This window comes from Passer domesticus, chromosome 12 (assembly GCF_036417665.1).
Source record: "Passer domesticus isolate bPasDom1 chromosome 12, bPasDom1.hap1, whole genome shotgun sequence".
NCBI lineage: Eukaryota > Metazoa > Chordata > Aves > Passeriformes > Passeridae > Passer > Passer domesticus.
In genome coordinates this window covers 1,509,953-1,536,186 of record NC_087485.1, presented here as the reverse complement: position 1 = coordinate 1,536,186, position 26,234 = coordinate 1,509,953, and the positions used below count along the sequence as shown (strand labels likewise).

At 66.5% G+C, this 26,234-nt stretch overlaps 2 protein-coding genes across 3 annotated transcripts in view; one reads left to right on the top strand and one right to left on the bottom strand.

Annotated features, from left to right (window-relative positions):
- Positions 1-2,153, top strand: part of CTU2 (cytosolic thiouridylase subunit 2) — a 4,339-nt gene extending 2,186 nt beyond the window's left edge. For both annotated transcript variants that reach the window (XM_064386402.1, XM_064386403.1), the window contains exons 6-15: positions 79-188; positions 269-552; positions 628-763; positions 854-985; positions 1,073-1,164; positions 1,241-1,332; positions 1,406-1,457; positions 1,537-1,603; positions 1,669-1,727; positions 1,811-2,153. In XM_064386402.1, coding sequence (XP_064242472.1) covers positions 79-188; positions 269-552; positions 628-763; positions 854-985; positions 1,073-1,164; positions 1,241-1,332; positions 1,406-1,457; positions 1,537-1,603; positions 1,669-1,727; positions 1,811-1,850 — 1,064 coding nt within the window. In that variant the 3' untranslated portion in view covers positions 1,851-2,153. The remainder of the gene's footprint in view (positions 1-78; positions 189-268; positions 553-627; positions 764-853; positions 986-1,072; positions 1,165-1,240; positions 1,333-1,405; positions 1,458-1,536; positions 1,604-1,668; positions 1,728-1,810) is intronic.
- PIEZO1 (piezo type mechanosensitive ion channel component 1 (Er blood group)) lies at positions 2,144-26,234 on the bottom strand. The gene is made up of 50 exons (XM_064386401.1): positions 26,073-26,234; positions 20,383-20,478; positions 19,086-19,208; positions 18,802-18,844; positions 18,564-18,714; positions 17,038-17,176; positions 16,044-16,257; positions 15,739-15,904; positions 15,489-15,581; positions 15,337-15,409; positions 14,904-14,995; positions 14,095-14,355; positions 13,913-14,024; positions 13,636-13,814; positions 13,414-13,562; positions 13,037-13,216; positions 12,876-12,964; positions 12,230-12,387; positions 11,983-12,159; positions 11,765-11,890; positions 11,481-11,681; positions 11,203-11,407; positions 10,990-11,094; positions 10,285-10,438; positions 9,457-9,700; positions 9,273-9,369; positions 9,028-9,196; positions 8,864-8,953; positions 8,669-8,748; positions 8,407-8,478; positions 7,907-8,004; positions 7,730-7,826; positions 7,259-7,431; positions 7,059-7,187; positions 6,842-6,939; positions 6,503-6,761; positions 6,237-6,425; positions 5,792-6,062; positions 5,562-5,664; positions 5,333-5,480; positions 5,030-5,244; positions 4,774-4,932; positions 4,549-4,696; positions 4,265-4,453; positions 4,089-4,181; positions 3,831-4,003; positions 3,632-3,754; positions 3,469-3,548; positions 2,949-3,144; positions 2,144-2,869 (listed from the first exon to the last, which is right to left on the bottom strand). Exons 1-50 carry the CDS (start codon positions 26,134-26,136, stop codon positions 2,620-2,622), a joined length of 7,293 nt encoding a protein of 2,430 aa, XP_064242471.1. The 5' UTR covers positions 26,137-26,234; the 3' UTR covers positions 2,144-2,619.

The following is a 26,234-nucleotide window of genomic DNA, read 5'->3' as shown; positions in this document are numbered from 1 at the left end:
CCCCAAGAGCAGGCTGGGGATGTGGCAGTTCCAGAGGGACCGCCACATCCCCAGCCTGTTCCTGGACCTCCCTTCCAGAGGGAGCGGTGCGCGGGCAGAGCCCGGAGCAGCGCCAGCAGACCCTGGCCCAGATGGAGACCCTGCTGCAGGCCACCGGCTTCCCCTACCACCTGCTCCACCTGGAGGAGGTATTGTGGTGACCTGGGACAGGTGCTGAGGTGAGGGGACACATCTGGACACTTCCCCTGTGTCCCTCTCTGCCCTGCAGGCTCTGGAGCTGCCCCCGTCCATCCTGCAGCCGGGGCCAGAGCGCGCCAGCGTGTCCAGCCCATCCGGCCCTTCCTATAAGGAGGCTGTGGACAACTTCATCCAGCAGCAGCGGCAGGATGGGGACAGTGGCAGCTCTCTGGCTGGCCACAGCACCCCGGGCAGCCCAGCAGGAGCCCCAGGCTCCCCCCGGCTGCCAGCTGCTGCCCAAACCCAGGAGCTGCTCCGCAGCTTCGAGGCCGCGGCGACGGCGACGGCGCGGGAGGAGCTGCTGGAGATGCTGCGGTGAGGGACTGACCCTGCCTGCCACCCGTGCCAGGCGGGTAGGGTGGCTCTGACCCGCTGTCACCTCGTCCCCAGGACCCACCTGATCGTGCAGACGGCCCGGGACAGGGGCTACGCCAAGGTGATGATGGGCGACAGCCTGACGCGCGTGGCCATCAAGCTCCTCACCAACCTCTCCCTGGGGCGCGGCGCCTTCCTCGCCGTGGACACGGTGAGCTGGGGATGGCCACCCACCCCTGAGGGGTGACACGATGCCGTGGGGGGCGTGGCTCGGTGGTGGCACAGTCCCCTGCACCCCCAGGGCTTCACGGACCAGCGCCACGGTGACGTGATGGTGGTGAGACCCATGCGGGACTACACGGCCAAGGAGATCGCCTTCTACAACCGCTTCTTCAGCGTCCCCACCGTCATCGTGCCACCCCTCTTCACCAAGGTAGGGGTGTCCCGTGGTGGGGAGCCCACGCTGCGTGTCCCCAAGGCAGGGACAGGGCCCCCAGAGCTGCCCTGTTGGTTCCCACAGCGCCGGGAGAAGCTCAGCATCCACCGGCTGGTCGAGCGCTTCCTGGTGGGGCTGCAGGAGGAGTTCCCCTCCACCATCAGCACCGTGTACCGGTATGGGGGGGCCGTGGGGGGGTACTGGGGGTGTGGGGGGATTGGGATGCACCCACAACCCCCGTTTTGGCTGCAGGACTGGGGAGAAGCTGAGCCCGGAGCCTGCCAAGGCCAGCAGCGAGTGGCAGCGCTGCCTCCTCTGCCTCTGCGGCCTGGACACCTATGGGGGTGAGTGGGGAGGGCACCGGGGGGGATTTGGGGAGCAGCCGTGCACCCCTCGGTGACCCCCTGCCTCTTACAGAGGAGGAGCTGGCTCTGGAGCCCACGCTGATCTTGGAGGAGCCAGCAGCAGGGTGAGCACGTGGGCTGGGGACATTCCAGGGTTCCACTGCCACTCCCAGGGTGGCACCGCTGAGTGTCCCTGTCCCACAGGGTTGAGAGCAAAGCTGCCTACATCCCCCTGCTGTGCTACAGCTGCCGCCTCACCTTCAAGGAGCTGGTGAGGTTTTGGGGTGCAGGGGGTGGGTCTCGGGGGTCCCCAGGCTCACGGCCCCTCTCGTGCAGGGTCCCCTGGACACGCTGCCGCCCTACGTGCGTGCCGAGGGCCAGCGCAGGATCTGCAGGTACCGGGGCTGGGGGGTGCTGGGGGCCCCTCCCCACCTGCTCAGCCCCGAGGCCGTGTCCAGCCCCTGTCTGTGCCCTGCAGAGCTGAGATGGAGCAGAACCAGGAGGCCAGCGAGAGCTGAAGGGGCTGGGGACAGCAGGGGACACACCCCCATCCCACTGTGGCACTGCTGGGGCAGGTGCCACTCCTCAGGGATACCCCAGAGCTTGGTGAGGACTCCTGACGCCCAGGCAGCTGCTTTTATAGCCCATTTCTGTGCCAGCCAGGGGCAGGGAGAGCCCCCATCCCCATTTATTGGGGGCTGGGGTGCAGGTCCCTGGTCCCCTCCCACCTCCCTGCCCCAGCTGCCTGTCAGCCAGGGAGGCCTCAAGTTTGTTTTATTCGGTATCTGTATAAATAAAACATTTGAATTATTAAAAAAAAACACAAACCCAAAGTCACAAGTGTCTAAAGTCCAACTGGGGCTGCCAGACCTCCTCAAACATGGGGGGCCACAACCCAGGACCCCCATCCTGGAGCTGGGGGTTGGGGGGCTATTGCTCGAGTTCAACCTGGTTCTGGAGCAGGGCTGGGGCCGGCAGGGAGGGGGCATGGGCTGGCTCTTGACCCCCCCAACCCCACCTGGCAGCCAGGGGTGCCCAGTGGGTGGGGGGGGGGGGCCACCTCCTGTCCCCCCTTCCTGGGAAGGCACAACGTGGTCCGTGCAGGTCGGACGGCTTCAAATCAATGTAAGAAAAACATCCAGGAAAACATCCTCCCTCCACGGGAGTGCCCAGAACCCCACATCCATCCCCCTGCCTCCCGGGCCGGGACACGGCCCCAGCTGGGGGGGGGCTGGTTAAGGCATTGGCGGTGATGTCCCTGTCAGGGGGGGCTGCAGCCCCTTCCCCTTATTCCTTCTCCCGCGTCCACTTGATCATGGTCTCAGGCGAGCGGTAGAGGAAGATGAGCTTGGCGTAGAGCTCCTCCTCCAGCTCCAGCTCGCCCGTCTCCCGCACCAGGAAGATGTCCTGGCACAGCTTCAGGATGCGATCCACGTAGGGCAGCTCCTCGAACATGATGGAGTGCGAGACCTCGCTGAAGAAGCCGCGCACGAACTTGCCGATCACCAGCACGACGGACACGTAGAGCCCCATGATCCTGCAGGAGGGGGGCACACCCTGGGTCCCACCAGCGAGTCCCTCCGCATGCCCCCCGCACCCTGGCACCCTGCACGTACCCGTAGCCAGCCAGGAAGCCCAGGCTGGGGGGGCTGACTTTGTCGTTGAAGATGATCATGGGGAGGATGTTGCCCTCGCGGGCTGGGGCGTTCTTCTGCCTCAGCACCCACCACTCCACAAAGTGCTCGCCAGGGCCAGAGCCCCTGCGCTCCTGTTTCAGATGCACCTCCACATCCAGGTAGCTGTCCTCGTCATCTGCAGGGGGTGACACCGTCAGGGCACCGCACAGTGGCTGCTGTGCTCTTAAGGACAATTTTTTTGGGGGGAGTGACACAGTGGGACTCGTGTCCTCACTGTCCGCAGGGGCTGGCACCATCAGGTGTGCTTCCAGTGCTGATTTTTTGGGGAGGAACACACCGGGACTCATTGGGGACGTTGTGTTGAGGACACAGAGGGGGACAGTAACATCTGGGGACGTGGCTCATGGGGGTTGTTGGATCTCTGGGATGTCGGGGACTGAGGACATTGTTGTGGGGAGACCAGTGCTGGTTTCCTTGTGGAGGACATGTTGGGACCTACCTGGCAGCAGCTGCTTGACAGGTTCAGCTTCGAGGCCGGAGGGAGCCCGGATGTATTTGGGGAAGAGGTTTAGCAATTGCCTGCAAGAAAGTGGAGTGATGGCGGGGTGTTACACCATCCCACTGAGCGCAGGGGTCCCGCCACCCCCTCAGGGGACACTCACACGGGCTCACTCCTGGTGCCATCCAGCAGCTGGGCCAGCTGCAGGCGCTGGGGCGCGCCGGGCTCCAGGTCTGTGTCGTGTTTGCCGTAGGCGTTCTCCACCGTGCCCCCCTTGCCCAGGTCCCTGCGGGCACGAGAGGCTCAGTGTGGGCAGGGGGCTGCGGGCAGGCCTGGCTCCTCCCTGGCCGTGCCCCAGGTACCTCTGGAAGATCCAGTTGAAGTGCAGGGTGATGTCGGAGGAGCCGTTCTGCAGCTCCAGCCGCATCTGCTCGCGGCTGGGGGGACTGATGCTCCACAGCGAGCCCGAGCTGCCCTCGATGCGGGCGGTCACAATGTCGTCCACGTCGTAGAGGCTGATGAACTGCATGGCCAACTGCCAGCAGCGGGGACACGGCTCAGCCCCTGCCCCGGGCAGCCAGCAGGGGGTTTTGGGGGGGTTTTGGGGTGGAGGGATTTACCGGCTGGCTCTCAAACTCTTTGGTGAGCTCATCGTAGTCCTCCGAGGTGAAGGGTTGGATGTATTGCTGCTGGGAGCTCGTGCTGAACAGAGGCTGGAGGGGACAGGGGGACATCAGCCAGGCATGGCACCCTGGTGTCCCACCGGGCACCCCAACAGCCACCCCCAGATGCTCACCTCGTACCCCCCCAGCTTGAGGGTGACGGTGACGTCGATGGGGTGGTTGATGATGCCCACCACGGAGCGCACCAGGGACATGAAGAGCAGCGGGAACCAGATGATGCCCACGAGGAAGAGGATGATGAGGCCGCCCATGCCGTACTTCACCACCTTCTTCTTCTTCTGCCCCTTGGGCTGGGGGTATTTCTGGGGTCGGGGGAGACAGCACACGGTGTAGGGTGGGCTCAGGGGGACCCCAAAAGTGGTTCAGTGAGGGACCCTGCCTGGCATAGGGGCTGTACCTTCTCAGTCTCCCGGCTGCACTTGATGATGAAGATGTTGGCGTAGATGTCCTCCACACACATCCAGTTGGAGAGGGACAGCGTGGTGTCCGTCCACACCCAGTCCATGACGGCCCGCAGCTCCACCAGGAAGGGCACGAGGCGGAACCTGGGGGGGACACGGGGACAGGGCAGTGGTACGGCACCCTCGGGGTGCCCAGGGCTCCCTGCGGCCCCGTGCCCTACCCCTGGAAGAGGAAGAGGTTGAGGTGGTTGTATTTCTTGGTGAGGAAGTTGCCCAGGATGCGGGTGGGGTAGCCACAGCGGATCTGGTAGGCCGACAGTCCAAAGTAGATGCACTTCACAAAGTACCACAGCTGGGCCACCGTGTTGTGGCGGAACATCCTGCGGGAGGAACGTGTCACCCTTCAGCCCCCAGCCTGGGCCACCACGCGGGCTCGGGGACACCAAGGTGCCACGCAGGGAATCCTTTGGGACGCACCTTTGCGTGACGTAGGGCAGGATGAAGAACATCCAGATGTGGATGCCGAAGACCAGGATGACCTGGAAGACGAGCTTGCCCAGCACGGTCTTGCGGAGGTAGAGCGCGCGGTCGATGACCATGGTGCTGAACTGGAAGAGCAGCATGAACAGGAAAGCCTCCGGCACTTGGTTTTCCGACAGCGAGGAGGTGATGTCGGCGGCCGCCGTGTGTCTCTGGGGTGCAGGAGAGGTCAGGATGTGGCCCGGCCTCACCCCGTGGTGCAGGCAGGACAGTCAGGGCCCCGTGGGACTCCCCGCTCACCCCGAAGGCCCAGAAGCCGAAGACGATGATGATGAAGTCGACCACGTCAGCCAGGAACATGTAGGCGTAGACGTCGGTGGCTGCACGGCTCTGCGTGTCCAGGGTGTCCCGGCAGAACTGGCACACTGGCTGGTACACGTTCTGTGCCCTGCAGGGACAGGGGACACGGGACAGGTGACAGGGACCGCGCCCCACAGCCCCCACCCCAACCGGCACCGCCGCGACTCACATGGTGAGGAAGAAGCCCTTGACCCGCAAGCCAAACGCCTTCAGCTTCCTGTGAGCGTGGCTCTCTTCAGACTCCTCCTCCTCCTCTTCCTCCTCCTCGCCCCCTTGAAGTGAGGCACAGCGTGGGTGACAGCCAGGGTCCTGCAGGGCCACGTCCTGCCCGGCCCCAGCACCCTGGGGGTGCCAGCCTTGCTCCTCAGCAGGGCACGAGGGCTGGGAGCTGGTGCTCACCTTCCACTGAAACCATCTCCGTTGTCTTCCTGCCCTGCTTCCTCCTGAAGCGGAGCTGCGTGGCCTCGGTCCCCTCGTCCTGCTCCACAGACTCGCCCTCCAGCTCCAGCCCTGAGGCTGCTTCTTCCAGTGCTCCTGGCTGGGCTGGAGCCTCCAGCCCTTCCTCAGCCACCTCTGGCGGTGGGGACACGGCTTCCTCCGGCTTCTCCTCCTCTTCCTTGCTCTCGTGCTTCTCATCCATCGTCTTCTCCCGGTCCCACAGCCCATAGGACTGCAGATGGACGTGGTTAGGGGCCCCCCAGCCCCACACACCTCACTCCCCACCCTGCAGCATCAACTCCCACCAGCACTGGTGGGGAACCACGGCAGAGCCACCCAGCACCTGCAGAGCCCCCAGGAGCAGCTCCAGCTCCCCCCAAAGGCCCACCCACGGCCCAGGGCTCACCAGCAGCAGGGAGCGATGGAAGAAGAGGGCCAGCAGCTGCAGGAGGTCATACTTGATGTAGTGGATGGACTTCTCAAAGCCCAGGATGCGTGGTGGGAAGAAGGGCTTGCCCTCGTTGCGCAGCAGGGTGATGTAGCCATTCCAGGGGAAGAAGCCAAACTGGAAGAGGTATTTCACCACCACCATCATCTGTGGGGACGCTGGGGTCAGCGGGTGCCAGCGGGGGCCAGGTGGCATCGTCCCTTCTCTGGCCACCCCCTGCCCACCTCGGTGAAGACGATGGCGGTCACCCAGAAGCGCTTGGTGGGCCGGGGGCTGCAAAGCATGGCCCAGAGGAAGACGAGGATGGGCAGGAAGAGGGAGATGAGGGAGCCGGTGACCATGTTGTTGAGGATGATGGTGAAGTAGCAGAGCAGCTCGGAGTGGCCGGTCCCGAAGCGGTACCCGGCCAGCAGCAGCTTCAGGAAGCGGTTGTGGGATCGGTGGAACTGTTCCGACTGCTCCAGCTCCGAGACACACAACCTCCTGCAGGATGCAGGGCTGGGGTGAGCCCCCCTGCCACCCGCCATCCTGCTGTCCCCATGTCCCCCCGTCCCTCTGTGCACCTGCTCTTGAGGAGCTCACTGGCAGTGCGCCTGCGCTGCTGGGGAACAGCCAGGAACTGCTGAGCATCAGCCACGTCCTCCACGTTTATCACCTGCTCCTGGCTGCTGGAAGGAGGGGCAGCTCTTAGGCACCTGCTGGGGGTGACAGAGGGACAGGGGCAAGCCCCCTGCCCCACCTGTGGCACTGCCAGCTGCCCCCTCGGGGCTGTCTATGCACCTGCCTGGAAGTGCTGCTTTGAGAGTCTGCAGCCAAGGAGCCGGGCGAGCTCAGCTGCTGCAGGAGCTCCACTGGTGGCAGCTCTCTCTCGTAGAGCTCATCTGGGAACTCCTGGTTTATCTGCTCTCCCTGTGGCAGGCAGGACGTCAGTGCCACCGTGTGCTGCCACCCCCCGCGCCCCGCTGTCCCCCCGGGCTCACCCTGGCCAGCCGCTCTGCCATGACAAATCTCTCGAGGCACAGGACCTGCGACATGTCCGTGTGCTCCCGGGTTTGGTTGTCCAGCCACTGGGTCAGCCCGTCCACCAGGGCCTGGCACAGCAGCCACAGGAACCTCAGCATGTTCAGCACCCGCTGCAAGACGTTGCGTCTCTCTGCCAGGGCAAGAAGGGGCCTGGAGGGTCACTCGTGCCCACCCAGGCCTCCCCAGCATCCCCCAAGGAAGGATGAACATCATTTTTGGGGCTCTATCATCCACCACCCCCTCCCCTGTCCCCCCACAACCACCTCAACAACCAGGGTGGGCACCAAAGAAGCTGCACAGCTTGTGCCAAACCCCACTGTAACCACCAGAGAGTCCTCACACACGCTGGGAGCGCCCTGCCAGGGCACAGGGTGGGCGCCAGGCAGGGCTGTGTCCCCCCCAGCCCCATTTTGGGGTGTCACACCCACCTGCAGCGCTGTCGGTGCTGGGGGGCCGCGGCTGCTCGGGCTGCTCCTGCTGCCGCAGCACCGTCCTGGTGTTGGTCACCCAGGCCTGGTAGGCCAGCTGGAGGGGGACAGGGGCCATCAGCACCCTGGGGACACTGCCAGCCCTCTGGCTGCTCTGCAGTCCCCAGCCCTGCTCACCTGGAAGGCGCTGGGCCTCCCCGGCCGTGGCTCCTCCTGCACCTCCTCCTCCTCCTCGCTGTCCGACTCGAAGAGGAAATATTCCCCGGAATGCAGCACTGCCAGGGGGGACACAGGGTGTCATGGCACAGCCGGGGCCACGGCAGGGGTGTCACACCCCAGGCTGTCCCCGCTGCCATCTCCCAGGGCGCTGCCTGGCACCGGGGACACCCATGGGGACATCAAAGCCAACGACTCAACTGCCACGTCCCCAAAGCGGCGCCAGCGTTCGGAGGTGACCGACGTCAGCGACCCCAAACCCAGCCTGGCACCCCCAGTCCAACACCCCGTTAGTGCTGGGGGGCAGAGAAGCCATGGTTAGTGCTCTGCGGCCGAGCCTGGGGACAGGGGACATGCAGGGTGTCACCCTGGCCAAGCAGTGCCACCAGTGTCCCTGTGGGTGTTAGCGGTGCCGGCGGAGGGACCTCCCCGAGGGGCTGAGCCCCGTGCCAGGGCTGTACCTGTGGCGTGGTCCAACCATGGCCTCCACCACCGCTGCCTCTGCCGGGATGGGTCTGTGGGGCCACCAGGAGCTGTGGGATGGCACACAGGGCTGAGCAGGGCCCTGCCCAGGGCACCCACCCCGCCTCGGGGGGCTGGGGGCACCAGGGGTCACCACAGTGCTCCACGGGGCTCCACCAGGATGGGTGTTGGCAAAAGGTCACAGTGACACCTGTGTGCGCCGAGGGGTTGGGGACACGGGAGGGACCCCCTGGCTCTCACCTGCTGTGGCTCCTTCCTGCCCCGTGCTGGTGGCCTGCTCCTGGTGGTACTTCTGCTGCTTGGCTCGGATCCGCTCCATCCTGGAGGCAGGGGATGCTGCAGAGCCCGCTCCCCCAGGCCCCCGGGGCACCCCGTACACAGGGGTGTCCCCAGCTGCAGGGAGAGGTGTCCCAGTGCCCCCCAAAACCCACTCACTGCCGCTTCAGCTGGTCCAGCGACTTCCTCTCGGCTTGCTGGTGCGAGCGCAGGCTCTTCAGGATGCTGGCCTTGAACAGGGCCACACCCCTGGGGCACAGGGACAGTGGAGGGTCAGGGGAGCCCCCGGCACCCACGGGGACCCTCCAGGACCCCAACCCCACCTGGAAGCCTGCAGGGCAGAGGCTCGGAGGTTCCACATGACGTGCAAGTAGTAGGAGCTGAGGAAGATGCGGCGCTGGAGCAGGAGGAAGAAGAAGCAGATGCTGTCCCAAATGATGCCGGCCTCCTCCACGGGCAGCGTGCAGTCGTGGTCCTTGGGCATCGCCTTGGCTGGCAGGCAGAGGTGCAGGCAGGTCAGGCAGCAGCCCAAACCTGCAGCCCCAAGCCCCCCAGCCCAGCAACTCACGGTTGTAGTAGCCCTTGACGGTGCAGACGAGGCTGAAGAGCTGGATCACCCAACAGAACCTGCTCTGCATCTGCTGCACGAACACGCAGGACAGGAGCTGCGGGCAGAGAGGGCACGCACGGCTCTGTCACACCCCGGGGACACCCACGGTGACCCGAGGAGAAGCCCGTGGGCCACAACGCACCGAGAGCATGTTTTTGGAGATGATGACGGCGATGTTGTAGAGGATGAGGCAGTCCCAGAGCACGAGGCGGGCGCGGGCCGGCTTGCGCAGCATGGCGGTGCCCGAGAGCAGCAGGTAGAAGCAGGCCAGCACGTAGCCCAGCCCAAAGAGGCTGATGCGGTTGGTGCCGGTGATGAAGACCACCACCAGGACGACCCAGAAGAAGTAGTGGAACACCACCACCTTCGCCATGTCCAGGTAGGACCTGCGGGTGGGGTGGTCACAGCAGGGCCTTGTCCCTCCCCAGCACGGTCCCAGTCCCCCCACCAGCCCTGTCATAGGGGACAAAGGGTTTTGTCCCAGTTTATGGCACAAAGCCTGTGAGGGTCCAGCACCATCACCAGGGGTGGCCTGGACCACCTCATGTCCTTCCAGAAGAGCCTCAGGGTGTCCCTGCTTCATCAGGGGAGTCATGTCCAAAGGGACCCTGGCCCAAAGGGGTTCCAGTCCCACTCTAGAGGATCCCAGCCCAGCAGCCCCCACTGCCTGAAGGTCCCATCCCACCCACACCTCACGGGGTCCCCTCCCAGCTTTGCCATCCAAAGGTGGGATCTCATCTTGTCTCTACCCCAAAGGGTTCCACCCCAGGGAGGGAGCCCATCCTGCCCACACCCCAAAGTTTGGCATCCCAAGGGTGGGATTCCATTGTGTCCACACCCCAAGGGGTCTCATCCCAGCTGGGTCCCACCCCGCCCATACCCCCAGGGATGCCATCCCAGAGGGGCGCCCCATTCTCTGCCCACAGGGAAGGCCCAGCCCCGGCGGGGGTGCTGTGCTGGGGGCACCCACTTGCAGTAGATGAAGTTTGGGGTGGGGTTGTGGTGCTCCTGCTCCAGGTCCAGCCGGTCGGAGTTGTCCCCGGCCGCCTGCAGCCACGGCTCCGAGCGCTCGGCCTCGAAGACGCGCCACTGCTGGGCCGCGCACAGCAGCAGCAGGAAATCGTCTGGGGGAACAGGGCTCAGCCCGGGCCACAGCCTTCCCCAAAACGCTGCTGCCCCCCAAACCCTGCCCCCAGGCTGGGGCACCCCCATGCTGCCCAGGATGGGGAGCTCACTGATTCCCTCCAGGCTTTCCCCGGCCCCTCCTCCTCTCTAACCCACTGTGGATCTCTCCAGGCCCCTCCTTTTCCCAAAAAGGGGTGGGACAACAATTAAATCTCCCCAAAACAAGGTGGGGTTTGCCATGACTCCTTCTCCAATGGGGTGTGTGTGGTTTAAGCTCTACCTCCAAAGGAGTGGGGCTCTTAAAGCTCCTCCACCCCTCCTGCCTGTCCTTCCCCCCTCCTGGAGGCAGGATGGACCCAAACGATGGCTGGGGAGGTCCCAGAGGTCAGGGGGGCTGGAGGAGGGTGACAGGGCACCCCATGGGCACAGAGGTGCCAGGGGCTGGAGTAGGGGGGCCAGGGGGTGTCATGGGCTGTGTCACCCCAAAAGCAGGGGATGCCAGGGGCTGGAGTAGGGGGACAGGACACCACATGGGCAGGGGGCTACTCACTGATGAGGTTGCTGGATTTGGGAGCCTCGAAGAAGTCGGGCAGGTAGAGCCACTTGACGAGGGCCGAGTTGAGGGGAATGGTGCTGCTCCAGCGCCACGGATAGTCTGGGGAGCAGGGGGCACCATCAGCGCCAGGCCTCCCCCCCAGCCCCTTCCCAGGGCAGGCCAGCGGCGCCCCACAGAAAGGCGGGGTGCCCCCCGTGCCCCCCTTACCCATGCAGAGGGCGGGCGGTATCCCCAGGCACAGCAGGTACTGGTAGAGGAAGAAGATGACGAGGAAGAGGCAGTACTTGGGCCAGAGGCGGGCGATGGCCGCGCGCCGCCGCCGCGTCAGCATCACCACGAGCCAGCAGCCGTGCAGGATCACCAGGAAGTTCATCCGCTGCCCGATCACGTTCACCATCATCAGGAAGCAGATCTGGGGGAGCAGGGGGGCTCAGCACCGGCATGCCGTGAGCGCTGGGCCCCCCCAACAACGCCCCCGCTCCCACCTCCAAGCCAAACTTGTAGTAGAAGTAGTTGACGAAGTATTTGGCGCAGCTGACGAGGCCGAGGTCCAGGTGCTCGCGGGAGATGTCCTCGAAGACGGTCTCGGTGACGGGGGCCACCAGCTGGTGCTGCTTGCGGTGGTACTGCTGGCGCCGGTACACCACGGCCTCGAACACCAGCAGCAGCAGCACCAGCAGGTGGTTCTGGGGGAGCAGGGCACGCTCAGCACCACGCCGTGGAGCCGGGAGCCCCCTCCGGGTGGTGCCCACGGCCTCCCCGTGCCCACCTTGACGTATCCCCAGTTGGGGAAGCCCTTGCGGATGCCGAACCAGTTGGCAGGGTCCACGGGCCCGCGGTACAGCGTGGAGTTGCCCAGCTCCTCAGGGGTCAGGTTGGTGCTGTTGGGTAGGGGCTGCAGAGGGGAGCACCGGGGGATGGGTCAGCGCCCCCCAGGCTCCCCCCCCAGCCAGGGAGCCCCCCAAAAACCAGCCCCGCTGGGCACACCTGGGTGCAGTTGCTGAAGTACTCGTGGGGGTCCACGACCTCGAGCTGGTAGAGCATCTTGCAGACGATGATGATGCAGGTCCAGACGGTGGAGAGGCACGAGGCCATGTGGCGGAAGCGGCAGTAGGGCACGGCCAAGGTCCACAGCAGCACCAGCAGGAAGTTCATCACCGAGACCTGGGGCAGAGGCCGTGTCAGCACCTGGGGGGGCCCAGCTGAGCCCCCCAGCCCCACGCCCCCGGGGTACCTCCTCCAGGGCCACCCAGACAGTGTAGAGAGCCACCATCTTGACGACGTGGAGCTCCAGCAGGCGCCTCATGAAGACCTCCCCGCGCGTCACCATGTCCGAGAAGGTGCGGCCCAGCACGACCAGGCGCTCCAGCACCAGCCCCCATTTGTTGGATGCTGTGGGACATGGACACCCCTGCAGCCTCGCTGGCTCTGAGGACACCCCAACCCATCCCCTGTGTCCTCCCCAGTCCATTCCCACAGCTCCCCAACACCTGGACAACAACCCAATCCAGCCCTGCAACCTCCAGCTTCTTCCTGGCTCAGAGGGCACCCCAATCCATCCCTGCATCCTTCCAGACTCGGAGGAGACCCCAATAAATCCCTGCACTACGCTGGTCCCACCCCGGCTTTCAGGACACCCCAGTCCACCCCCATCCCCTCCCAGCCCGTTCCTGGCTCAGAGAACATCCCAGTCCATCCCCACACCCTCCCAGACTTGAAGGACACCCCAATCCATCCCCTGAAAGTCTCTTCCAGGCTTGGAGGATGCCCCAATCCATCTCCACACCCTCCCACACTCAGATACCAACCCAAGCCCATCTCCCTACCCTCCCAGGCCCCTCCTGGCCTGCAGGACACCCCCTCCCAGCCCTGCCCTGTACCCAGGGACGCCGTGTCCGAGTCTCGGGACCGGGCGCTCTCGGCCGAGGCCACGTCCCGCAGCAGGCGGCTCCCGTGCAGCTCCTCACACCTGTGGGAAGGGGGCTCAGAGCAGGCACGGGGGGCTCGGGCTGCAGGGGGGTCACCCAGCACCCGCTCCCACCTGGGGATGTGGTCGGGGGCCGGAGAGGGGGGGCGGATGTGCTGCAGGTCAGTCATGAGCATGAAGGGCTCGTGGAAGTAGTGGAGCTGGAGGATGCAGGCCAGGAGGAAGAAACCCATCATGAGGATGCTGGAGAAGAGCTTGGAGACGCTGAACTGCTGCAGGCCCATGTCGCTCAGCCTGGATGGGGACAGGAGGGTCAGCACGGGGTCTCACCCATCCCACCCCAAGCAGGCACTGAGCCCCCACACCAGGGCTCAACCCCAACCTGCTCCGTGCCTCGGTTTCCCCAGGTGCAACCCAGCCCTTGGCCATGCCCGGGTGCCACCTCAGGGCTGGTGCCAGCAGGGACCCCACAGCGGGTAGGGGACACTCACTGGTCATTATTGAGGCCCGTAATGTTCCTCCAGTACATGGGGAAGTCCTCAAACTGGTAGGTGTAGGTGGCGATGAGCACCAGCATGGTGTAGGCCACCACCAGCCACCAAAAACCCTTGAGCACCTTGCGCCACAGGCTGTAGTACACCTGCGGGGACAGGGACATCAGCAGGGCCACCCTGGGGGTGGCGCAGGTCCCCGGGGGTCCCCAGCCCCTGCACCTGGAAGAGCATGAGGCAGAGGAGCAGGAGGAGCATGTAGACGATCTTGTAGAGCACGAGGCGGCCGGCGAAGGTCACCACGATGAACTTGGCGGCGCAGACACAGATCCAGAACTTGGGGAAGAAGTTCCTCACCACGTCCCCCAGCCTGTGCAGCACGTCCCGCATCTGGCTGGTTTCTGTGGGGCACGGAGGGGCTGCAGGAGCTGGGCGGGGACACCGGGGTGCCCCCCACAGCTGCGGGGTGCCCGGCGTGGGTGACACCAGGAGCCCTCACCTGTCTCTGTGACAGACACCTCCAGCAGCGGCATGGCCGGGGCCCTCCTCGTTAGCACCTTCTCGGTAACGAACCTCCGCAGCAGCATCCAGAAGGTGAGGGTGAGCAGGAGCTGCGGGGACAGGCGGTGAGCGGGGCCAGCGGGGTGCCATCCCACAGGGGTGTGACAGTGCCACGCTCACCTTCGCCCCCAGGGCCATGCAGGGGTAGCTGCGGTGCACCAGCCCCAGCGGCTGCAGCTGCATGAAGCTGATGTGGGTGGGCAGCTCAGCCACCACGTCCATGGCCCACACGTAGTGCAGGCAGCACAGGGCGATGGCGTAGAGCACCAGGAAGGGCGAGCACAGCATGGCGAAGTGCCGGCGGCTCCGCACCGTCCAGATCAGGCACGCCCAGAGCAGCAGCACGAAGGTCAGCCAGCTGTGGTACATGATGCTCCACACCTGCGGCCAGGGAGCGTGAGGGCTCGGCCCACGAGGTGTCCCCACCACGGCTGTGTCCCCTCCCCAGGGCCGTGTCCCCTGCCCAGGGCCCTGTCCCCTCTCCATGGCTGTGTGCCCTCCCCATGGCTGTGTGCCCTCCCCATGGCCGTGTGCCCTGCCCAGGTCTGTGTCCCCTGCCCAGGGTCCTGTCCCCTCTCCATGGCCGTGTGCCCTCCCCACGGCTGGGTCCCCTGCTCAGGGCTGTGTCCCCTCCCCACGGCCATGTGCCCTCCCATGGCTGTGTCCCCTCCCCATGGCCGTGTCCCCTGCCCATGGCCGTGTGCCCTCCCCATGGCCATGTGCCCTCCCATGGCTGTGTCCCCTCCCCATGGCCGTGTCCCCTGCCCATGGCCGTGTGCCCTCCCCATGGCCATGTGCCCTCCCATGGCTGTGTCCCCTGCCCAGGGCCGTGTGCCCCCTGCCCACTGCTGTGTCCCCTCCCCATGGCCGTGTCCCCTGCCCAGGGCCCTGTCCCCTGCCCAGGGCCCTGTCCCCCACCAGCTCTTTACCATCATGGCGATGAGGGCAGACACATAGCTCTGCTTCATGAGGATGTGGCCCAGGCTGCGCAGGGGCAGCCACGCCGACGGATGCCTCCTGCCTGGCAGGGGGAGAGGGAGTGTGAGGGACCCCAGGATCCAGGCAGGGTTCGGGGAGAGGGAGCACAAGGCACCCCCAGGATCCAGGCAGGGTTTGGGCAGCAGAAGGCACCCCCAGGAGCCGGGCAGGGTTTGGGGAGCACAGACACCCCCAGGAGTCAGGCAGGGTTTGGGGAGCAGAAGGCATCCCCAGGAGCCGGGCAGGGTTTGGGGAGCACAGACACCCCCAGGAGTCAGGCAGGGTTTGGGGAGCAGAAGGCACCCCCAGGATCCAGGCAGGGTTTGGGGAGCAGAAGGCACCCCCAGGAGCCGGGCAGGGTTTGGGGAGCGGGGCCAGCCTTACGTGTGTTCAGGTTGTGCACGGTGCAGTTCTCGGTGCTGACGCTCGGTTTCCCAGTGCTGGGGGACAGCATGGGCTGAGGGCAGAGAGGGCTCAGAGTCCATCCTGGCACCCCCATCCCGCACCCATTCCCCGCACAGCCCCCCCAAACCCACCTTGGTGTCCTCGGCCACGTGGTGGGTGTCCTGGGGCCAGCTCTCCAGCTCCACCAGGTCCCTGGGGCGCGGCCGTGCCGGTGCCACGGTTCTCTGCGAGGGGCAGGAGCCAGCTCAGGGCACCCACTGCCACCACAGGGGAGCAGGACCCTGCCCCAGCCCCCTGCCAAGGCACCCCACACCCCCGGCACATTGTCACCATGTCACCGCTGTCACCACGGGGGTCTGGCTCAGTGCTGCAGCCCCTCACCTTGGCATCCCGCCAGCGCAGCTTCACCAGCGTGGCCACGGTGTAGTAGAGCAGGAACAGGATGCCAGGGTTGGCGTAGACGGGCCAGGGGTGGCTCTTGTTGAGGTTCAGGGTGTTGGGCTGCGAGCAGTTGTAGTACAGGATGATGTCCTTGAAGCCAAACACCCTGCAGGGGACAGAGGAGCTGGCATCAACCCCAGCCAGGACCAGCAGCCAGGCTCCCCATCCCAGAGGGATGCTCTGGATGCCCTCCCCAGGCTGGGATGGGGCAGCTCAGCCGGGCACAGCCCCTCCCTGGGACTCACCGTGCCCAGATGGTGGGGGGTGGGAACACCCCCTGGACGAAGGGGGTCTGGTAGGCATAGAGGCACAGCAGGTGGCAGGCGCTGTAGATGCCAACCAGGACGCAGAGGACGCTGAAGGCCTGGTGGCTGAAGGGGAGGTGACAGGCCCACCACGTGCACAGCCCCATGAAGAGCAGGAAGTAGACGCTGGAGGAGGCGGAGGGCAGGGTGATCCCTGGGGAGCAGAGCCCCACGGGCGGTCAGTGCACAGCCTGGCATCCCCCTGGACCGAGCAGCACCCCCCTGGGCTGAGCAGCATCCCCCTGGGCTGAGCAGCATCCCCCTGGGCTGAGCAGCACCCCCCTGGGCAGAGCAGCACCCCCCTGGGCTGAGCAGCACCCCCCTGGGCAGAGCAGCACCCCCCTGGGCAGAGCAGCATCCCCCTGGGCTGAGCAGCACCCCCCTGGGCTGAGCAGCACCCCCCTGGGCAGAGCAGCATCCCCCTGGACCCAGCATTCCTCCTCAGAGCAAGCATCCCTTCCCCTTGGACCAAGTTTTCCACCTTGGATCAAGCATCTCCTTCCTCTTGGTCCAAGCTTTTCCCCTTTGGACTCTAAGTCCGTCCTCAGACCACACATCACTCCTGCCTGGAATGTGCTCATTCCCCTCCCTCCTTGGAGTGAGCATCCCCTCCCTCTCCAGGCCAGGCATCTCTTCCTCCACAGAGCAAGCATTTGGAGTGAGCAGCTCTCCCCTGGACTGAGATTTCTCTCCTGGATTGAACATTCTCCCCCCTTGGGCCAATCACCCCCTCTCCTTGCAGAGTTTTCCCCTCTGGACCGAGCATCCCTCCCTGCCCTGAGCTTTCCCCCTGGATGCAAACCCTCCCCTGGTGCACCAGCCACGCTTTCCCTCCGACCGAGCCCCACAGCCACCCCGCACCGAGCATCCCCGCTTTGCACCAAGCCCCCTCGCCAGCAGCTCGCCCCCCGCGTGCCCCCCGGGCCGTGCCCACCTGCCAGGGCCAGCAGCAGGATGGCCAGGCCCTTGCCAGCCTCCCAGAGCAGGGAGTGGGCCTTGCTGCGCAGCCGGCTCCGCAGCCGCGAGTCCCTGTGCGCCGCGCGCCGCTGCCTCGCCGCGTCCTTCTCTTCCCTCTGCCGGGGACAACCGCGGTGCCCTGAGCTCAGCACCCGGCCCCGGCAGCGCCCGGCCGTGCCTCAGTTTCCCCGCTCTGAGAGGGCAGGGCTGCCCGGCCGGGCGGGCTCAGTGCCCGGCACCTGGCCGTGTTTATCTGCTGTCCTTGGCTCCCGCGGCCGGCTTCCCAGCACTGAGCTTTATTCCAGGCTCACGGCAAAGGCAACCCTGCCAGCCGCTGCTCCGGGCTGCTGGGGGAGCCCCAGAGCGGGGCTGGGGCTGTGTCTGCCACCAGCAGTGTCCCCGTCACTGCTGGCACTGCCAGGTGGGGCTGGCACGGCACAGCACCCAGCCCTGCAGCAGCGAGCTCGAGCTGGGGCCTGCACCCCAAAAACACCCACCCCATAAACACCCACCCCATAACTGCCCACCCCACAAACACCCACCCCCCATAAACACCCACCCCATAAACACCCACCCCACAACTGCCCACCCCATAAACACCCACCCCACAAACAGTCACCCCATAACTGCCCACCCCATAAACACCCACCCCATAACTGCCCACCCCATAACTGCCCACCCCCCATAAACACCCACCCCATAACTGCCTACCCCCTATAAACACCCACCCCCCATAAACACCCACCCCAAAAACACCCACCCCACAACTGCCCACCCCACAAACACCCACCCCATAAACACGCACCCCACAACTGCCCACCCCATAACTGCCTACCCCCTATAAACACCCACCCCCCATAAACACCCACAGCATAACTGTCCACCCCACAACTGCCCACCCCATAAACACCCACCCCACAAACAGTCACCCCATAACTGCCCACCCCATAAACACCCACCCCATAACTGCCCACCCCATAACTGCCCACCCCCCATAAACACCCACCCCATAACTGCCTACCCCCTATAAACACCCACCCCCCATAAACACCCACCCCAAAAACACCCACCCCACAACTGCCCACCCCACAAACACCCACCCCATAAACACGCACCCCACAACTGCCCACCCCATAACTGCCTACCCCCTATAAACACCCACCCCCCATAAACACCCACAGCATAACTGTCCACCCCACAACTGCCCACCCCACAAACACCCACCCCACTGTCCCACTGTTTGTCACTCCCTGCAGCAATGCCAGCACAAACACAGGCACTCCTCCATGGCTGAGTCACCCTGAGCTCTGTGACAATGACCAACCCTCCAACCTGGCCAAAACTGCCCCCAGCTGGGTCTCCAACCACCGGGGATGCCCCCATGTCCAGCCCAGCCCCAGGCCGTGCCCAGGGAAGGGACAGGGGCCAGCCAAGGACAGGCTGGCGGGGACCCGGTGGCATGCGGGTGGTGGGATGTCCCCATGGCAGGGGGGTGGCTCTCACCCACTCCGAGGACTCCAGGGCCTCGGGGTTGCCTCTGGAGGTGGCAGGGCTGAGGCGGCGGCACAGGCACAAGGACAGGGACGAGACCAGCAGGATGCCAACGTCGGGTGCCACCAGCCGCACCGAGTTCAGGATGTCACTCAAGTCCAGCCTGGGGGGACAGCGGGGCAGGGGAGGGCTCAGGGGTGACCCCCCGGGCACTGCCAGCCCCCAGCCCCACAGGTGAGCGTGCCCTTACCTGGTGACCCCAATGTGCCGAGCCAGGACCTCCCAGGAGCTGCCTGTGGGGAGCAGGGGGGCACTGAGTGGGGGGCAGACCCCCGTGGGCAGGCACTGAGCACCCCCAGCACGGGAGAACACCCCCAGCCATGGCAGGGCAGCAGGGGCTCTGTGCCCAGTGCTACGGGCACCCTGGCATGGCACGGCGTGTCCCCAGAGGTGGCACGTGGCTGGGACCCTGCAGAGCACGGGGAGCAGGGCTGGGTGGGTGGGTGAGGGTGGGCACGGGCACCCCCTACTCACAGCTGGGCCCCAGCAGCTGGTCCAGGACGGGCAGAGTGTACAGGCATATCTGGAAAACCAGGTGGGCGAGGAGGAAGAGGAGGCTGATGCCCAGCAGAGCCTTGAGGATGCGGCTGCTGTGACCTGTGACACGGGCAAGGCTGTCACCCAGCAGCCAGGGACACAGCACCCCCAGCAGGGACCCTCGGGAGGAGCTGGGGAGGGAGCAGCGTGCCAGGGATTGCAGGGCTCTGCCCCGGGGTGGGGAAACCAGCAGGGCTCTGCCCTCACCCAGCCCAGGACCACCCTCCATGGCCCTGCTGGCCTGGGACCACCCCGGGGTGCAGTCAGCATCCCCATTCCTGCTGGAACACCCTGGGCAGGGGTCCCCAGCCCTGCTGGAACACCCTGGGAGGGCTCCAGGGGTCCCCAGCCCTGCTGGAACACCCTGGGAGGGCTCCAGGGGTCCCCAGCCCTGCTGGAACACCCTGGGCAGGGCTCCAGGGGTCCCCAGCCCTGCTGGAACACCCTGGGCAGGGCTCCAGGGATCCCCATCCCAGGGAGGGCTCCAGAGGTCCCCATTCCTGCTGAAACACCCTGGGCAGGGCTCCAGGGGTCCCCATTCCTGCTGGACATCCCAGGGAGGGCTCCAGAGGTCCCCATTCCTGCTGGACATCCCATGGGAAGGCTCCAGGGGTCCCTCCCACTCCAAACCTTGTCAGCCCTTCCACCAGCTGCAGCCGTGCCCCCATCCCAGCTGGCTCTCCCCCATCCCAGCCGGCTCTCCGGGCCCTGTGCCCGTTCTCCTGGCCAGGGGGTGGTGTTGGGCAGCGAGCCCACCGCAGCTGTGAGCTGCCCTGGGGGCGGCCCCGGGCCAGCAGCTCTCCCTCCTCTTGTTTTTTCCTGTAAATCCAGGCAAAGGCTCTCGGCGGTGCCGGGATGCGGGGCCGTGCGAGCCCATGAAATATTCAGAGGGTGAAGCTTTCAGCTGTGGCCGTGCCAGGCGCTGGGGGTGGGCTCAGAGCCGGGCACAGGGGGGCTGCGGGCACCTGCCCCAGGCTGGGTGACCCCCGAGGCCACCAGGGCGCCCTGGGCTGCTCGTGGTGTGCCCACACAGCCCAGCCCCGAGGTTTTTGGTTAACACGGCTCCAACCCGGCCCTGCTGGAGCAGCAGGGCTATTAATAGCCCCTCTGGGCTATAATTAACAGAGAGAGGCTCCACAGGAGCCACGCTGCCCAGCCGGGGTGAAACCGCAGCGAAGGTGCCCGCGGCAGGGGGGGCAGCTCCCGGTGCCCACCCCCCCGTGGCACCCCTTACCTGTGGTGAAGCGTGAGGAGGGCCCCGGGAACCAGGGCAGGAGCAGCAGGAAGAGCAGGTACACCAGGGACAGCACGTTGTAGCGGAAAAGGCAGGCTGGGGACAGAGGGACAGCGTTAGTGACACAGGCAGGGCTCACAGCTGCACCCCCCACACCGTGGGGACCCCCAAAAGAGGGGCAGCCCGAAATGCCAGGCGGTGCTGGGTGATGCCAGGTAGGACAAGGGGGTCAAGCCCCCCAAAAAAATGCCATCAGAGAGACACAGGCTGTGCCACTCCTGGGAGCCACATGGGTGACAAGGAGAGGGGACACCAGAGGTCCCACACACACAGGGGGACAGGGGAAGGAGCCATGAGACAAATCTGTTTTCACATCATTCCCACCAAAGCAGCCGAGCACTGCAGGGACCCCCAGCCGTGACCCCTGCAGGGTGGCACAGCACTGTCCCCTGCCCTGCTCTGGGTGTGCCACCAGCTCAGCACCTTCCCCCTCACCTATTTTTAGACCTAAATTACAGCTTGTCTGCAGGCACGAAACTGCCGGGGCAGCGGGGCCGAGGCAGCGCCCTGCGGGGACAGGGACGGGGATGGGGACAGGGATGGGGATGGGGACAGGGATGGGGATGGGGACAGGGATGGGGACAGGGACGTGGCAGGGCACCTGCCACCCCGGCTAGGCACTCAGCGTTCCTGTCACCACAGTGACAGACAGCAGCACATGCAGGGAATGGGAGCAGCCCCGAGGGCGCGGGGATGGGCAGGAGCAGGATGTCCCGGGACACCCACCGGGATCAGTGTCCAGCTGGGGAGGGGGACATGAGCTTTGTCACCGTGCCCTGCTCCGGGCAGCCCCAGGACAGCCCCCATCCCCTCTGCCGCCCACCAGGGACAGCGCAGGGAGGGGACAGCCACAGGGCAGTGTGCTGGTGACCCTGGCTGTGCACGGGCAGGGTGACACGGGGAGGTGACACAGGGGGGTGACACGGTGGGAGTGACACGGGGGGGCTCAGCCCTGACCCGTGGGACCGGGGGGGGTGAGGGGGGCCCGGCCGGGCGCCAGGGACACGCTCAGCCCCGCAGGCCGGCACAGCCCTTCCTGTGTTTACCGGGTTTCAATGCGACAACACATCCTGGGGAGAGGGACAGCGCGGCCGGGGGGACACGGCACGGCCCGGGGGACAGCGCGGCACCCTCGGCGACAGCCCCGTCCCACGCTGGGGTCAGAGCCAGCTGTCCCCGCGTGTCCCCAAGGCTGCGAAGCACAGCCTGGCCCCGAGCGGGGCCGGGGGACACCGGGACGGCCACCAGCCGCCACCTCCCCGCGGTGACCCCGGGGCGCGTCCCCTCCCGCCGCCGCTGCCGAGGGCTCCTGGCTGTTTCGGCAAACCATGACCTCATGGAGCAAATATTCCAGCCGAGAGGAGCCTTCCCGGCACGGGGGCGAGCCGTGCTCCGGCTTCCGTGGGAGCCGGGCAGGGCCCCCCGGCCGTGGCACCTTGGCCAGTGCCACCCAGCCAGTGCCACCCGGGGTGACACAGCCCCACCCTGAGCCCCCGGCCCGGCTGGTGGCACCGAGGGCACGTGGTGGCAGGGCTGGGATGCAGTGAGATCGCGGATTACCGCCGGGCACAGGGGGTACCCGCCTGCTGACCCCATTATTTGGTGCCAGCAGCACCCCCAGCACCCTCCGGCTGCTGGCTCGCCCTGCACCCCTCGGGCACCCCCGGGAAACCTCCCAGAAGCGCTCGGTGGCTCCGGCCAGGATGGAAAAGGAGGGGAAGGAGGTGGGGACAGGTGACAGCTGGCTCTGGGGGCACCCCCGGAGCCCGGGCTGGCACCCCCAGCTGCAGCGGGCGTGCCGTGCCCGGTGCGTGGGTGCCCCGTCCTGCACAGTCGGAGGGAACCGGTTCCCCGCAGTGCTGACAGCGGGGAAAGCTCAGCCACAGGGAGAAAAACCAGTTTGGCGTGTGGGGAGAGCGGAGCACACCCGCCCTCCCGCAGCCGGCTGGGGTGGGTGCAGCGCCGGGGCACCCGCGGCCCCCTCCCCACGCAGGCAGGGCCCACGACAGCCTGGCTGCCTCTCTGAGCACCTGTCCCCAGAGCCAGGCATCCCGGACTGGCACCCCAAACCCTGCCTGTGACCCCGAGCAGCCCCCAGGCCGCCGGGAGCTCCCCGGCACCGGCAGCACGTGAAATATTAACGACATTAATGAGCCGGGAGGAGGATAAATTACAGATAAATTACAGCACTGGCGAGCTGGGCGGGATGTGCCGGGGTTCCTCCACGCCAGCCTTAATTGAATTTTCCCCGTGGGAGGGGATTGGGGTCACTGGGCACCCCTGGCAATGGGGGGGCAGCCAGGAGGAGCGGGCAGCAGCCCTGGGAAGAGGGCTGGGCTCTGGCACAGCCCCAGCACCGCACACCCAGCCAGCCTCCAGCAGGGATCCATCCAGCTGCACGGGGAAAGGGGGCTCCCAGAGCCCCCCGAGCTGGGGGAGCCCCCCAGAGCAGCCCTGCAGCATCACTCTGCACCCACACCACGCTCAGCACTGCCGGCACCTGCGGCCGCTCAGGATTAATTAGCAGAGCTCCTTAATTCCCTGCCCTGCTCCCTCACACGGCCCGTTACCTGCTGCTGGGGCCGGGCAGCTCTGCCAGGTCACAGCCCCAGGGACCCCGACAGGGTCCCCAAGGTGTCACTTTGCTCCCAGGACTCGACTCTGCAGTGGCTGGCTGCAAAGCAGGGGCGGGGTGAGGAACCCAGAGGCCTCATCCCAAAATCCCAGCAGTGTCGTTATCCCTGTCCCAAAATCCCAGCAGTGTCGTTATCCCTGTCCCAAAATCCCAGCAGTGTCGTTATCCCTGTCCCAAAATCCTGTCACTGTGGCTCCCCCATCCCAAAATCCCAGCAGTGTCGTTATCCCTGTCCCAAAATCCCGTCGCTGTGGCTCCCCCTGTCCCAAAATCCCTCTCCCTGTCCCAAAACCCCAGCAGCCCCAAAGCAAGCAGCACGTTCCCAGCCTCAGCCCCTCTCTCCAGGAAGGAGCAGCCCCGCCGGCTCACCCACCATATCCTGTTTTTGTGGAAAGTCCATCCCGGCTGCCGACCCCGCTCCTGGGAATGCTGCAGGGATGCCCCAGGAGGGCTCCGGGCCAGGTGCCAGCCTGGCAAATCCCAGCGTCTGCCAGGGGCTCGTGCCAGGGGACAGGGAGCTCAGGGGACAAGTGTCAGGGACACCCCCGTGCCTGGCACACGCCAGGAGGGCACAGCCCGTGCCACAGGGCTCCCGGAGGACACATGAGGACACACATTCCCAGGGCCACCAACGTTCCCAGTGGGGCCGTGACCGTGGCTGCCATGTGGCAGTGCCAAGCGGTGCCCAAACCCTGCTGTCCTCACCCAAAGGGGACCCGCTGCACCCCTGGGGAGCCCCCACGGTGTCCCCCACCTCACTGGGCTGTGGGGGCTCAGTCCTGGGCACCCGGGCCCTGCATCTCCATCCCATCCTGTCCTGCCATCCCGTCCCATCCTGCCATCTCCTCCCCCCGTGCCCGGGAGGAAGCAGCAGTTATTGCTCTTGGAGACAGCGGTGGCTTGGCTTTTTTTTTTTTATTTTTTTAAAATAGGCTTTTTTTTTTCCTCCTCTGTTTTATTTCCCTGGGTTTTATAAAAAGCACCTGACCGCAGGAGGCAGCTGCTGCAGCCCACGCTGGCACACCCAGCTGGGCTCCAGCCCCGTGGCACCCGGGACCCCCAGGGACCCCCCAGCACCCTGGCCGGGCAGGGGGGGCTGTGTCCCCACACCAGGGGGGTCGGGGGGCTCCGGAGCCCCAGGGGAAGGGGGTGCCACCCTCACCCATCACCTCTGCCCACGGAGCCACGGATCAGCGTGGCCGTGACTGGCACCCGGGGTGCCCTGTCCCCCCTGGTGGGGGTGTGCTGTGCCCCCACAGCGGCTCCAGCACCCCGGAATCCCAGCAGGAAGGACGGAGCCGGGGTGGGGGCACAGCCCGGGCACGGCTGGGACCCCCAGAGCTGTGCCAGCCGGGGGAAGCCGGGGGGCTGCCCCGAGCCCCGGGCCCAGCCCTGCGCCTGCACTCGCCCCGAGCTGGCCGGGAGCCGCGAGCAAACATCCTCCGGACGTGCGGGGAGAGCCGCACTGCCAGGGAAGGAAGGGCCGCAGGCGGGTCGGGCTGCGGGGCAAACCCTCCCAACCCAGGTGCAGCGGGGCGAGCCACACCCCCCCACCCGTGCCTCAGTTTCCCCCGGCTGCTCCTGCGAGACCCCCGGGCGCTGCTGAGTCACCCCCTCTCGTCAATCAGCTGGAGCAGGACGGAGTCCCCGCCCAAGCGGGGCCCCAAATTTAAACAAGCCACCCTACAAGCTCAGATCAGAGGTGGGGCGGGGGGGGACAGCAAGGCCACCAGTGTCCCCAGCTGCGGGGGACCAGCGCTCCCCGTGCCGGAGCAGGGGGGCAGAGCCAAGCACGGCCGGCAGGATTTGGGGCCAAACCAGCGTTCTTTGGAGCAGAGGGGCCCCGCGGGAGGCTGGCCCCGAGGCCACGTGTCGCCCCGGGCACCCATGGGATGCACCCGGCAGCTCCCGCGCCCCGGCCCCGCGGCCAGCCCCGCTCGGGGCCGGGCTCCGGGAGCCTCCTGACATCCTGCGCGATGCTCTGACTCACTGCCCCAGCAAACCCCAGCAAAAGCAGCTTTTTTTTTTTTTTTTTTCTCAAGAGTCACCGACTTCCTCCGCCACAGCGAGGCTGTGCCAGCGCCCCGAAACCCAGCCCCGCTCCCCAAAGCGCAGCCGGGCACGGCGCTGCTCGCCTGGGCGCCCTTCCCTCGGCCGGCCGCGTGTCCCTCTCACTCCAAGTGACACTGTCCCAAAAGTCCTTCTAGGGCCACCCCAAAAGCCACGGCAGTGCTTCCCGGGGCTCAGCCCCCATCGGGACTGTGTCGGTGGCAAAGAGCCCCGGCACAAGGAGCCCCTTGAACAATCCTCGCTGTAAAGAGGTTTTTCCTCCGCGTCTACGCAAACGCGGCGTCCCCGAAGAGGCTCCGGAGCAGGCGGGCTTCAAAGAGCCGATTCTTGTCCTGCGCGTCCCGGGACACGGGGATTTTCCAGGCCGGTGGCCAGCCGGGTGCCTCGGTGGGTGGCACATCTGCCATCAAAGGCCGACAGTGCTGCGAACGGGCTGGGGGCAGCCTGGGGACCGCAGAGCCGCAGGGGCTGGGCTGGGCACTCCGCCTGCCGGGACCCCCCCGGGCACCGGGACAGGGTGGGCACCGCAGCCCCCCGGGCATCGCCCGCCCCGCCGGAACGAGCCCCGCACCCAGCGTGCCACCCCGCGCGGCCACCGCGGCGACACGGCTGGGTCACCTGCGCCCCGGACAGCCCCGGGGACGGGGACACGCACACAGCGCCCGCCCCGAGCGGGCTCGGTCACGGCGGGAGCGCGGCTCCCCGCGGGGGACGGCACCGACCGCCCGAGGCACCGGCGGCTCCGGGATCCCCGCTCCGGGATCCCAGCCCCGCTTCCTGCGCGCAGGGATTCGCTCGCCCCCGGCTTCCCGGAGCTCCCGCACCCCTCGCCCCACGTGCCGGGAGAGCCCCGGTTCGCCCCCCGAGCCCCCTCCCCAGGGCGGGGGTCGCAGCGCGGCCAGCTCCGGGCGATGCCCGCACTCACCGGCGAGCAGGGCGAGCGGCAGCAGCAGCCAGTAGAGCCCCTGGCAGAGCCCCCGCCGGTTCATGCCGCCCGCGGCGGGGGGGGCCCGGCCCGAGCCGCTCCGAGCCGTTCCGCCCCGCCGGGGCTGGGCTGGGCTGGGCAGGCCCCGGTGCCGACGCCGCT